Here is a 12,794-nt window from a genome sequence, read left to right as displayed (position 1 = left end):
CTCAATTTCTTGTAAAGTTTTTGATCAATCTCCAGAGACTTTGCAAATTTTGACCAGCTTAATAGATGTCTGTCTGGGAGAGAAGTTTCCCCAAGCTCCTTATATCACCATTCGAAGTCTATGTATTTTGACTTCAGTTTTAGGCATCCCTTCACAGAGGGATGAGGTGGAGAAATGGTTTTGTATTGCTTAGTGGTAGGAACTCTGTGTGTATGTTTGGGTGGGGCGGGCAGTAGAGGTGTCTCCCCAACTTTCATCTACCCCCATATTTAACAAAATGGGTGAAGATAGGTTTTTCTTATTCTTTATTGCAGTAGACTTAGGCCCACCTTTCTTGTTCCTTCTAGTGAGAGCGCCATACCTTCAGTCCAGTTTACTCTTCAGAACCCTTGGGCAGTCTATATATCTGAAGCACTTGATGTTAAATCACTGTGACAAGAGGGAGACTCTAGTACATACCTCTGTCATTCATTGAGTTTGTATCTGGCAGTGAGAAGTGAATCCTAGCTCATAATCCTCAAGTTCTTGAAAGAAATAAAAATACTGTCAAATTTTATTAAGTATATTTAACATTGTAAATATAAGTACATATTATTAACAAATATTAAATAATGTTATTTAAAATACATTTAAAAAACTTTATTCTCAGGGCGCCTCGGTGGCTCAGTTGGTTGGGCCTCTGACTTTTGGTTTCGACTCAAGGCTTGATCTCAGGGTTGTGAGATTGAGCCCCACATCAGGCTCTGTGCATAGTCTGCTTGAAATGCTTTTGCCCTCCTTCCCCTTCCCCTCTGCTTTTCCCCCTGCTCGTGAGCGTGCACGTTCTCTCTCAAATAAATAAACTCTTAAAAAAACAAAAAAAACCAACCAACTTTCTTCTCTATGCTCCTAGAGTCTTGCCTGACCCTTTGTTGAGCCTACCGTTTTCATATATATATATATATATATATGGAATATACATACATATATATGGAATCTGTTTTCTAAATATACAGCAATCTCTCAGCAGGCAAGGAACATGTTTTATTAATCATTGTTTCCTCCACTGCTCCAAGCATTGAAACTTCGATCAATTCATTGTATTAAAATAGATTGAATAAATTCAGTTGGGTAGAATATGGTGTTACTTTATTGTAAGGTTAATTAAATGGCTTGGGCAAACTTGTATTACTAGGAGGCAGTGAATCGTCAAAGTGTCTCTCCAATTCAGATTTGTCTTAGTCCCAACTGTGGTTATGTTAGCTGTTGGCTGCTTTGCTTAGTTGTATCAGTGGGGGATGGTGACAGTGCTAGATCTTGTACTGCTGAGACTTAATGGTGGCACTGACTCTAGGACTCTTTCAGTTGGCTGTTCATTTCACTGGCCTTGTATCGAGTGAATGGACTGAGAAATCCTGGGAATGTGGGGAATTGCTTCCCTGACTCCGTAGATGGGGTTGCCAGTTTCATGGCCCTATCTTTGTCCTCCTCCCCACTTAGGAAATTGAACCTGTCCCCATTTAAGAATGGAGGCTGGATGAAGGATGAAGGCCATTTGCCCATTACATTGTGTCTGATATTCATGTTTTCCCTGGGTGCATTTTACTTGGGTAGAGTTTTACTGTTTGAAATGTACATAAAATTTTTCTCCTTTTGTTTCAACAAAGCATTACTCCTATTTAGAGGTAGTTTTTAAATGACATTTGCTAAAATGGCATCCTTTATACATTTGCTTCAGTTACGCTATCTTTAACATGCATATGTGTGTTTGTTTAAAGGTGTTCGAAGTGGTGGAACGTGTGGAAGAGTTGAGAAGGAAGTGGCCAGTAGCGTGGGGGAAGTTGGATGATGGCAGTATTGGTGTGGTGACGCCATATGCTGATCAAGTGTTCAGGATACGTGCTGAACTTCGAAAAAAGAGATTATCTGATGTTAATGTAGAAAGGGTGCTAAATGTTCAAGGTAAGTATTAATTGAACTAAGTTATTCAGATGCTTAAGTCTTAAAGTGTGTGCACATTTGATTCTTAATTCTCAAGATCTTTTTTTCTGGACAAGCAGTTGTGTGTTCATTTCATACCAAATTCGGCAATTAAAGGTCAAGCTCATTTACGTGTTTGTTACATTTTTTTTTTTTTTTAAAGATTTTATTTATTTATTTGACAGAGAGAGACACAGCGAGAGAGGGAGCACAAGTAGGGGGAGTGGGAGAGGGAGAAGCAGGCTCCCCGCAGAGCAGGGAGCCCGATGCGGGACTCGATCCCAGGACCCTGGGATCATGACCTGAGCTGAAGGCAGTTGCTTAACCAACTGAGCTACCCAGGCACCCCTGTTTGTTACATTTTTATATCCAGACGAAAGAAGCAGGAACAAATGGGTTTTTTCAGTGACCGTAATGCTGTGAATGCCACACACCACGTCTGTGTGCAATAGTTACAATCACAGCAGTTGCGCCACCTCCGGTCACTGTACTGTATCAGAAGACTGATTTGTTCATAAAGATTTTCAAGAACTTGAACCTGTCAAGCATATGCTGTTTAAATGCATTTTTAAAGGCACAGTTTGTTTTTTATCTATAGACGTTCCTAAATGAGTAGTTACCAGGAGCTCATTTAAATTGCCTTCATGTAATTAGTTGCTATAGAGTTTGTGCTTTTATTTTTTTGAAAAGATTTTATTTATTAGAAGGGGCGGGCAGGGATGAAGGGAGAGGAGAGGGACAAGCAGACTCCCTGCTGAGTGTGGAGACCGATGTGGGTCCCAGTCCCAGGACCTGAGATCGTGACTTGAGCTGAAGCCTGATGCTTAAGTGACTGAGCCACCCAGGCGCCCCGAGTTTGTGCTTTTAAATATATGTAGCAACACTATCATGTGAGTGCTGGAAAAGTCCAGTATAATTACAGTTTTAGGTTTCATGGGAATATACAATAGTAAGAGTAATACAGTTTTAGATTATGGGGACAAAATAGTTCTATATCATGTGTTGTCCAGATTCCTCAGAATTTGGGTGTTTGTTTCAATATTTATTTACATTTTAGTTAACATATAGTGTAATACTGGTTTCAGGAGTAAAATTCAGTGATTCATCACTTACATACAACACCCAGTGCTCATCACAACGAGTGCCCTCCTTAATACCCATTTCCCATCTAGCCCCTCCCCAACCCACCTCCCTCCACCAACCCTCAGTTTGTTCTCTGTTGTTAAGAGTCTCTATGATTTGTTTTCCCTTCCCCCCTTCCCATATGTTCACCTGTTATGTTTCTTAAATTCTACATATGAGTGAAATCATATGGTACTTTTCTTTCTGTGATTAACTTATTTCCCTTAGCATAATACATTCTAGTTCCATCCATGTCATTGCAAATGGCAGGGTTTCATTCTTTTGGATGGCTTAGCAATATTCCGGCCTGTGTGTATGTGTGTGTGTGTGTGCGTGCGCGTGCATGTGTATGTGTACCACATCTTCTTTATCCATTCATCAGTTGGTGGACATTTGGGCTCTTTCCATAGTTTGGCTATTGTTGATAATGCTGCTATAAACATCGGGGTGCATATACCCCTTTGAATCTGTATTTTTGTATCCTTTGGGTAAATACCTAGTAGTGCAATTGCTGGATCGTAAGGTAATTCAGTTTTATTTTTTTGAGGAACCTCCAGAGTGGCTGCACCAGTTTGCATTCCCACCAACAGTTCAAGAGGGTTCCCCTTTCTCTGCATCCTCGTCGATACCTGTTGTTTCTTGTGTTGTTAATTTTAGTCATTCTGACAGGTCTGAGGTACATGGTTTTGATTTTTTTTTAAGATTTTATCTATTTTAGAGAGAGAGAGCGAGTATTGAGTGGGGAAGAGGGACGGAGTGGGAAGGAGAGGGAAAGGGAGAGAATCTCAAATGGACTCCCTGCTGAGCATGGTGTCCAGTGTGGGGCTCAGTCCCACAATCCTGAGATCATGACCAAAGCCGAAACCAAGAGTAGGACACTTGACCGACTGAGCCACCCCAGTGCCCCATCATTGTGGTTTTGATTTGTATTTCCCTGATGATGAGTGATATTGAGCATCTTTTCGTGTGTCTGTTAGCCATCTGGATGTCTTCTTTGGAAAAGTGTCTATTTGTGTCTTCTGCTCATTTCTTAACTGGATTATTTGTTTTTTGGGTGTTGCTTTTGATGAGCTCTTTATAGATTTTGCATAATAACCCTTTATCAGATATGTGGCTTGAAATATCTTCTCCCATTCCATAGGTTGCCTTTTAGTTTTGTTGATTGTTTCCTTTGTTGTGCAGAAGCTTTTTATCTTGAAGTCCTACTAGTTCATTTTTGCTTTTGTTTCCCTTGCCTCCAGGGACATGTCTAGTAAGAAGTTGCTCCAGCCGAGGTTGAAGAGGTTGCTGCCTGTGTTCTGTAGAATTTTGATGGTTTCCTGTCTCACATTTAGGTCTTTCGTCCATTTTGAATTTATTTTTGTGTATGGAATAAGAAAGGGGTCCAGTTTCATTCTTCTGCATGTGGCTGTCCGGTTTTCCCAACACCATTTGTTGAAGAGACTGTCTTTTTTCCTTTGGATATTCTTTCCTGCTTTGTTGAAGATTAGTTGACCATATAGTTTTGGGTCCATTTCTGGGTTTTCTGTTCTGTTCCATTGATCTGTGTGTCTGTTTTTGTGCCAGGACCATATTTGCTTAATGACTACAGCTTTGTAATATAGCTTGAAATCCAGAATTGTGATGTCTCCAGTTTTGTTTTTCCTTTTCAGAACTGCTTTGGCTGTTTGGGGTCTTCTGTGGTTCCATACAAATTTTAGTATTATTTGTTCTAGGTCTGTGAAAAATGCTGGTAGCATTTTGATAGGGATTGCATTAAATGTGTAGATTTTTGGGGGGTAGTATAGACATTTTAACAACGTTTGTTCTTCCAATCCACGAGCATGGAATGCTTTTCCATTTCTTTGTGTCCTCTTCAATTTCTTTCATAAGCATTCTGTAGTTTTTAGAGTACAGATCTTTTACCTCTTTAGTTAGGTTTATTCCCAGGTAGCTTATGGCTTTTGCTGCGATTGCAAAAGGGATCGATTCTTGATTTCTTTTTCTTCTGCTTCTTTTTTTTTTTTTTTTTTTAAGATTTTACTTATTTATTTGACAGGGAGAGACACAGCAAGAGAGAGAGCACAAGCAGGGGGAGTGGGAGAGGGGAAGCAGGCTTCCCGTGGAGCAGGGAGCCCGATGCAGGGCTTGATCCCAGGACTCTGGGATCATGACCTGAGCCGAAGGCAGATGCTTAACGACTGAGCCACCCAGGCGCCCCTGCTTCATTTTTTGTATATAGAAATGCAACAGATTTCTGCACTTTGATTTTATATCATGCGACTTTGCTGAATTCATGTATTAGTTCTAGCATTATTTTGGTGGTGTCTTGTGGGTTTTCTGCACAGAGTATCACGTTGCCTGCAAATAGTGGAAGTTTGACTTTGTCCTTGCCGATTTGGATGCCTTTTTTTCTTTTTGTTGTCTGATTGAGGCTAAGGCTTCCAGTACTATGTTAAATGGTAATGGTGAGAGTGGACATTTGGGCTTGCATTTAGAAGGAATATTACCAGTAAGATAGGAAGCACCCAAAGGAGACCTAGGATAAGTAATGGTCTAAAAACTGCCACGTGGGGGGAATCAGAAATGATTTAAAGAACCTGGGTTGTTTGGCTAGAGAAGACTGAAGATTGATATCTGTGGCTCAGTTGGTTAAGTGTCTGCCTTCAGCTCAGGTCATGATGTTGGGGTCCTGGAATCAAGCCCTGCGTCAGGCTCCCTGCTCAGTGGGGAGTCTGCTTCTCCCTCTGCCAATCTCTCTCAAATAAATGATAAAATCTCAAAAAAAAAAAAAAAGATATTTTACAATAGGACTATTTAGGTATGCATAAATAAGTCATGGACCACTCAGGACCACGCCAGGTCTATTGGTTGCTTATTTCTTACTACTCAGCTGGAGTGTATTAAGGACTACAAATTAATTTATAAGCTAGGCAAAATATTTTCAGAGAGGTTAACTGTATTGTGTAGGGAGAAAAAAATCATGTGACTTATAGCTAATTTAGAATGCTCATTATCTGTGTTATTTGGACACTTTAATCATGGCTTTAATCCAAGAGCTGATAGTTGAAGGGTATGGGTATTTGTGCTTTAATCTTTCTAATTTTATTAGAAATTAATTTAATCTCATAATACAAGTAAACTTGGAGGACATAGGTGATTTTTTTCTCTTTTTTTTAAAGCTTTCAGCTTTTCACCATTAAGTATGATGTTAGCTGTGGACTTGTATATGGCCTTTATTTATTTATTTTTAAAAATATTTTATTTATTTATTTGAGAGAGAGAATGAAAGAGAGCACGAGAACGGGGTGAGGGGCAGAGGGAGAAGCTGACTCCCTGCTGTGCAGGGAGCCCGATGCGGGGCTTGACCCCAGGACTCCGGGATCATGACCCCAGCCGAAGGCAGACGCCCAACCGACTGAGCCACCCAGGCATTCTGACATATATGATTCTTAGGCACTATAATAACAGAGGAATGAAGTCTTCGTAGTTTGAGTTAATGAGCCCCACCTGCACTGTGTCCCATTCAATATTTATGAAAAACTAATATATTTCCAAATATTAAATTTTCAAGGAATAATTATTGTGTATAGTATACCAGTTTAGAAGGCAACTGTTATATAATCTTTTTTGTTGTATTTTTAAATAGAATTTATCTATTAACCTGAAGTGAATGTAGTGAACTTCCCCCTTCCCAGCTCACCAAACCAACGAATCTTAATATAATAGCTGTTGTTTACCGACAGCTTTCTCTTGCCAGGTGCTTGGTTAAGTGCTTTGCACACTTAGCCTTATTCAGTCATCCCAACAACCCTGCAATGTGGGAATTTTATTTTCATTTTAAATGGGCTTCCTGATTCAAAGAGTTTAAATTACTGCCCAAGGTCATATACCTGTTAAATGGTTCACTCAAACAGATGTCACATTGACTTCAAAACCCAAGCTCTTCTCTCTGGGTTACCCTGCCTTTCCCAGGAAGTGATGAATATGCTTGTATAAATCTATACTGAATGGGGAGAGCCAGAGAGGAGTCATGCATTTCTCCAAGCCAGTGTGTTTGGAGGAGGTCTTCCTTTGAACTGAATTTCTTCATTAGCAAATTCCATTTACTCAGTGAGATACAATCATATTTCATATGTGTGTAGAGATGTAGGTATTTGTGCGTGTATACATATGCACTCTCTATAACTTAAGGATGCCAAGTGATTTTCCAGTGTTTTATCAGTGATCCTAGAAGCAAGGTTAGCATAAAAACAAATTTCTGCTTGTGCTGCCTCTTTCACACACTCTCTCTCTTTCAAATAAATAAATAAAAAATAATAAAAAAAGGTAATTCCTCCTTAGCTATCAGGCTATGAAAAAAAAAGCCTTGATTCCTTCAGAAGCGTTCTTTTTTTCCTCTAAGATTGTATGTATGTATATGTATGTATGTATGTATTTGAGAGAGAGAGCAGGGAGGGAGGGGCAGAGGAAGAGGGACAAGCAGTCTCTGCACTGAGCATGGAGCTTATCGTGGGGCTCCATCTCATGACCCTGAGATCTTGACCTGAGCCAAAATCCAGAGTCAGACACTTAACCAGCTAAGCCACCCAAGCACCCCAGAAGGGTTCTTAATAGAAATAAAAGGTAAAAGTATGCATTTCTTAGCAACGCGTACTTCCTGTAACTGAATGACTATCTTGTTAGCCTTTATGTCTTATTGTCATAAATGCATATTTAATATTTTGTAGTACTTTTCCTGTTGTTGACATACAGGCCTGAAATTTTTTTGGACCCATTTCTTAAACTTACCTTTAAAAAAGTAGAAAAGACATATGTAAGAGAAACATAGTTCAGAATTAAACCCTGCAAAGTTTTATGACTATATTAATAACCTAATCCCCATTCATGTGCTAACTTTTATAACATAAACCTTTTCACTTGTGCTTCTTGAAGCCCATCTGGATTACTCCTTGTCCACCTGGACACAGGATACCAACTTGGAAAGAAACCATATCATTTTATAGTGCAATAAAACATTTGAACCTCCTGTTAGAGATAGGTGTGCATACTTATAATGGTCATTTAAAATTAAAAAAATTTATGTTGTCTTTTGTAATATGTATTTAATATTTTTAATATTTGGAGATCAGTTTCCAAACCTATAGGGAAACAGCTGTCCAACTGCAACAAGTTTTTGAATGTAGTTTTTTCTTTCCTGTTTATTAATTTGATTAGGAAATGAATAGTCACCATTAAAATTCACATTCCAGCTTCCTGTATTTTTCATAATTAATTAAAAACTCTCTTAGTCAATTACTGTTCTGCTTGTTACAAGCATCCGTTAAGGAAGAGAAAAATATAGGAATAGCTAGTTATTTAAGAATCTTCCATGGGGCGCCTGGGTGGCTCAGTCCTTAAGTGTCTGCCTTCGGCTCAGGTCATGATCTCAGGGTCTTGGGATCGAGCCCCGCATCGGGCTCCCTGCTCAGCGGGAAGCCTGCTTCTCCCTCTCCCACTCCCCCTGCTTGTGTTCCTGCTCTCACTCTCTCTCTCTCTCTGTCAAATAAATAAATAAAATCTTAAAAAAAAAAAAAAAAAGAATCTTCCATGAGGATTATCTACTCTGTGGCTCAGATTTATGTCCTGAGTTGGCTTTTCTTAGTCATCTAGCACCAGGCTCCTTTGGCCCCGTAATTCAAATCGGTCTGATTTATGTATGTGTCTATATTTGTATATGTATATAATGTATATGTGAGTATGTCTTGAAGTACAGATCATCTGTAAAATGAGGTAGCATCAGTTTTGAAATCCTTACTTATTATGTGGATAACAAAACTCATTCTAGATTGGTGGATAATTGAGCATTGACCACATTACTTGCACTGGTCAGCCAAAATTAATTGAGAACCTAATTTGTATTTTCCACAATATTTGACATGACTATAATTTCAGAATCAAACTTCTGGAGTCTTGTGATCTGGTGGAAAGATTATACCTGAATCATAGTCAGATGAATGTTGATCTGAGGATTCGGGGTGGGAAGCGGGAATTCGAAACTATCTTTAGTTGCTTATGTTCATTTCTGTGATTTTATCCACTGATACTGTAAACTGATCTTCTAAATCTTTTCTGTAGGAAATTTTGGGAACGGTTTATTGCCCTGTGTCATGAAAATAATAGCCTACACGGAATCACTTTTGAACAGATCAAAGCTCAGCTAGAGGCTTTAGAACTCAAGAAGACGTATGTGTTGAATCCGCTGGCACCTGAATTTATCCCCCGGGCTCTAAGACTGCAGCATTCAGGAAATACCAACAAACTGCAGCAGTCACCCCCCAAGGTAAAGCCTGCTGATGGAATCCAAGAGGGTAGAGGGAGAGAACAGCACAGAAGGGTCCAAGGTTCATTGGGCTGCAAGTTACTTTAAGCATTGGAAATGAAGGTTACATTTGGCAGCAAGCAGTTTCTGCAAGGAGCTTGTCTAGTTTGGACATGTAAGTGAGAATACAGTGTGGTGTGTAGCCGTGCTCAATGTCCTAATCATCCTCAAAAAAGTTTTCAAGTACCTGGTTGCTTCTGGTGTCCTTTGTATAATATCTCCCTGTCCTCTCTACTGATAGGCTTTTCTTCAGCAAGATGTGAATAAAAGCAGTTTAAAAGACTGTCAACACTCATTAAAAGCATGCCCTTAGAGCATATTATTACAAGGAATAATATTATATAATAGTGTTTGTAGAAAACATTTCTAATCCTTTGTTGCTGACCAATTCATTTCAAGTAATATTTGACACAGTGAAAAAATTTGGTTGACTTGAAGATTACTCTAATTGATTTGACCTATATTTGTTGTGTAAGAAGTAATCCAATCAGGAGTGGAGGTGGGTCAGTCAGGGCCATGTCTACTTTTGAACCATAGTTATTTCGGGCAGGGACAGCTGGTGTATTTGCTACAGTGCCTGAAAAACATATGCTTGCACTTACCATCTAGAAAAGAAAGTTATGAGAATGGCATGTTTAGTATTCTGGTTTTTTTTGGTGTGTTTATAGTCATCAGTATGGTATTAAATTAAATGGCATGAATGAAGTAAAAGAATATTTCAATTTGGGGCTTCATTTTAAAAGTGTAAAACCTGATGTGTAAACAGTAATTAATGGTTTAATATCTTGAAAATCTTTCAGCTAAATAGGTATTAAGCTGAGAAGAGAACTACTTCTGTGTTAAAATACTGTTGTATGTTACTAGTTTAATAAAAATGGACCGAATGTGCAGTAATGTTTAGTGATTTGGGATTTCCAGGGGATTAAGCATCTTGTATAAATGAATCTTATAGATTTCTAAAGCTTAAACTATTAATAAATTGATGATCAACTTATTTGTCAGATAGTTAAGTTTCTTCTGTGTACCAGCTGCTATGGTAGGTGCTAGAGAAGCCTAGATAAGCGGATTAGGCCCCCGGAGTCCTTTGCAGCAGATGGTGGAGGGTGATGGTCAGAGGAAGTAGGTGGATTCAAGGCAGTTTCCATCACAGAGATCTTGTTTAGGAGTCCACTGAGTAGATGGGGATAGTGCTAGACTGAGGAGACATTTCAGAAACTAGGATATAAAAGCTCCATTAGGGCAGAGATTTTTGCCTATATTACTTACTGTGCTAGCCTTGGTGCCTAGAACAACACTTGGCTCATCATAGGTGCTTAAAAGTACTTTTTAGATGAATGAATGAAGCTCAAGAAAGAGCTTATACAGAAGGCCAGAGGTGTGAGAGAACAGGCTCTACAGGGATCAGCAAGGAGTTTAGGGTGTGTGGGGAGTAGGGAATACATTTTTTTACTTTACTGTTTTTTTTAGTTAAAATGTTGTAAAATCATTATACCCTTTGCACATCCCTAACTACAGTAGAGTAAACTCTTCTTACTGACTTGAGAATGTAAGCATCCATTTATGTACTATAGGTGCAGCTAGATTCAAGCCATGATACCAAATGTGGACTGACCCTAAGCAAGATCCTGCAGTTTGCTTTTTGTTGTCATTTTAAAGGTGAAGTAAATATATGTTCAATCCACTTGCTTTTCTAAAACCATAAACTCCCTGAAGACAAAAATCCTCTACTATATACTTTTTATGGCCCCTAGTGCCTCGCCCCACTCTTTGCATGTAGTGGGTGCTCAGTAAATATTTGATAAGAGAATAATGGTTATGATGCATCAAGTAGAGTGTAGCGTGGCTTCTCTCTCTCTCTCTCTCTCTTTTTTTTTTTTGGTGTGGCTTTTCTCTTTTATTTTTATTTTTTTAAACTTACTTATTTGACAAGAGAGACACAGCGAGAGAGGGAACACAGCAGGGGAGTGGGAGAAGGAGAAGCAGGCTTCCCGCCGAGCAGAGAGCCCGATGCGGGGCTTGATCCCAGGACCCTGGGATCATGACCTGAGCCGAAGGCAGACGCTTAACTACTGAGCCACCCAGGTGCCCCGGCTTTTCTCTTTTAATAAGAGGATTGTGTAATTTTAATTAATGGCCAAAACAGCCAATGCCCTGATTTTTTTTTTTTTGACTTTTTAGAAAATGTTCTTCACTGATACAACACATATCGTCTGTTGTTTCTATGTCACTAACACAGTGGTTCATCACATTTTTATATTTAAAGGATGTATGAGAATAATCAATAATTTTAAACAACTGAGGTATAGTGAGCAAGAGGTTATTTTTGTCACTTTATCTCCTTTCTCTCCTAGTATTTTCTTTTACTTCCATTAAATTGTTTTGAGGTTTGAATTTGTGCTAGAGTTTTGTTTTATTTAATTTTCTATTGTAGGAAGTTTCAAACATATTCATAAGTAGAATAGTATAATGGGAATTCCTTGTCATCTAGGTTTTCTTTCTTTTTTTTTTTTTTAAGAATTTATTTATTTGAGAGAGAGCGAGAACACGCGCATGAGCGTGAGGAGTAGAGGGACAAGCAGACTCCCCGCTAAGCACGGAGCCCAACTCAGGGCTCAGGCCCAGGACCCTGAGATCATGACCTGAGCCAGAACCAAGAGTCGGATGCTCAACCGACTGAGCCACCTGGGTGACCCCCTGTCATCTAGGTTTATTAATTACCAACTTAATCTTGTTTCATCTACAGACCATTCCCCTCCTTCCCCCACCAGATATACACACTGGAAAATTTTGAAACAAATCCCACATATTTTATTTCATGTGCTAGAGTCTTTTGATGAATGGGGATTTACTTCATTGCTAGAAAAGGATGCTATTTCTTTCTTTCTTTTAAAAAGATTTTATTTATTTATTTGACAGAGACAGCGAGAGAGGGAACACAAGCAGGGGGAGTGGGAGAGGGAGAAGCAGGCTTCCCGCTGAGCAGGGAGTCCGACGCGGGGCTCGATCCCAGAACCCTGGGATCATGACCTGAGCCGAAGGCAGACACTTAACCGACTGAGCCACCCAGGCGCCCCAAGGATGCTGTTTCTGAAAATGTGATACTAAACCATACAATTTCCCCTTAAGTTTTCCTTAATGTTTAACTTTTAACACAGTTCTGTGCATAAGAAATACTAAAAATTAGTATTGTTGATACAGTTAGTATTGACGATTTAAATCCCAGTCTCATTTCATGTAGATGCAGTCATCAGAAGCCTGGCTGATAGTTAAAAGTGCTCCAGGACCTGCTTGCTTAGGGTTGTGTTTGGCAACAAAACCTGCCCCGAGCTGTTGAGCAGTCACATAACTTTATGTAAGAGGGCCATTCTGTGAT

At 39.3% G+C, this 12,794-nt stretch overlaps 1 protein-coding gene across 1 annotated transcript in view; it reads left to right on the top strand.

Annotated features, from left to right (window-relative positions):
- The window catches only part of HELZ (helicase with zinc finger), a 164,714-nt gene that overhangs the window by 98,532 nt on the left and 53,388 nt on the right, over positions 1 to 12,794 (top strand). Inside the window, exons 23-24 of the mRNA XM_035026358.1 lie at positions 1,758 to 1,946; positions 9,167 to 9,382. Of these exons, the coding sequence (XP_034882249.1) occupies positions 1,758 to 1,946; positions 9,167 to 9,382 (405 nt within the window). The remainder of the gene's footprint in view (positions 1 to 1,757; positions 1,947 to 9,166; positions 9,383 to 12,794) is intronic.

This window comes from Mirounga leonina, unplaced genomic scaffold (genome assembly GCF_011800145.1).
Source record: "Mirounga leonina isolate KUSES-001 unplaced genomic scaffold, KU_Mleo_1.0 Mir_197, whole genome shotgun sequence".
NCBI lineage: Eukaryota > Metazoa > Chordata > Mammalia > Carnivora > Phocidae > Mirounga > Mirounga leonina.
This window is presented reverse-complemented; position numbering and strand designations above follow the sequence as displayed.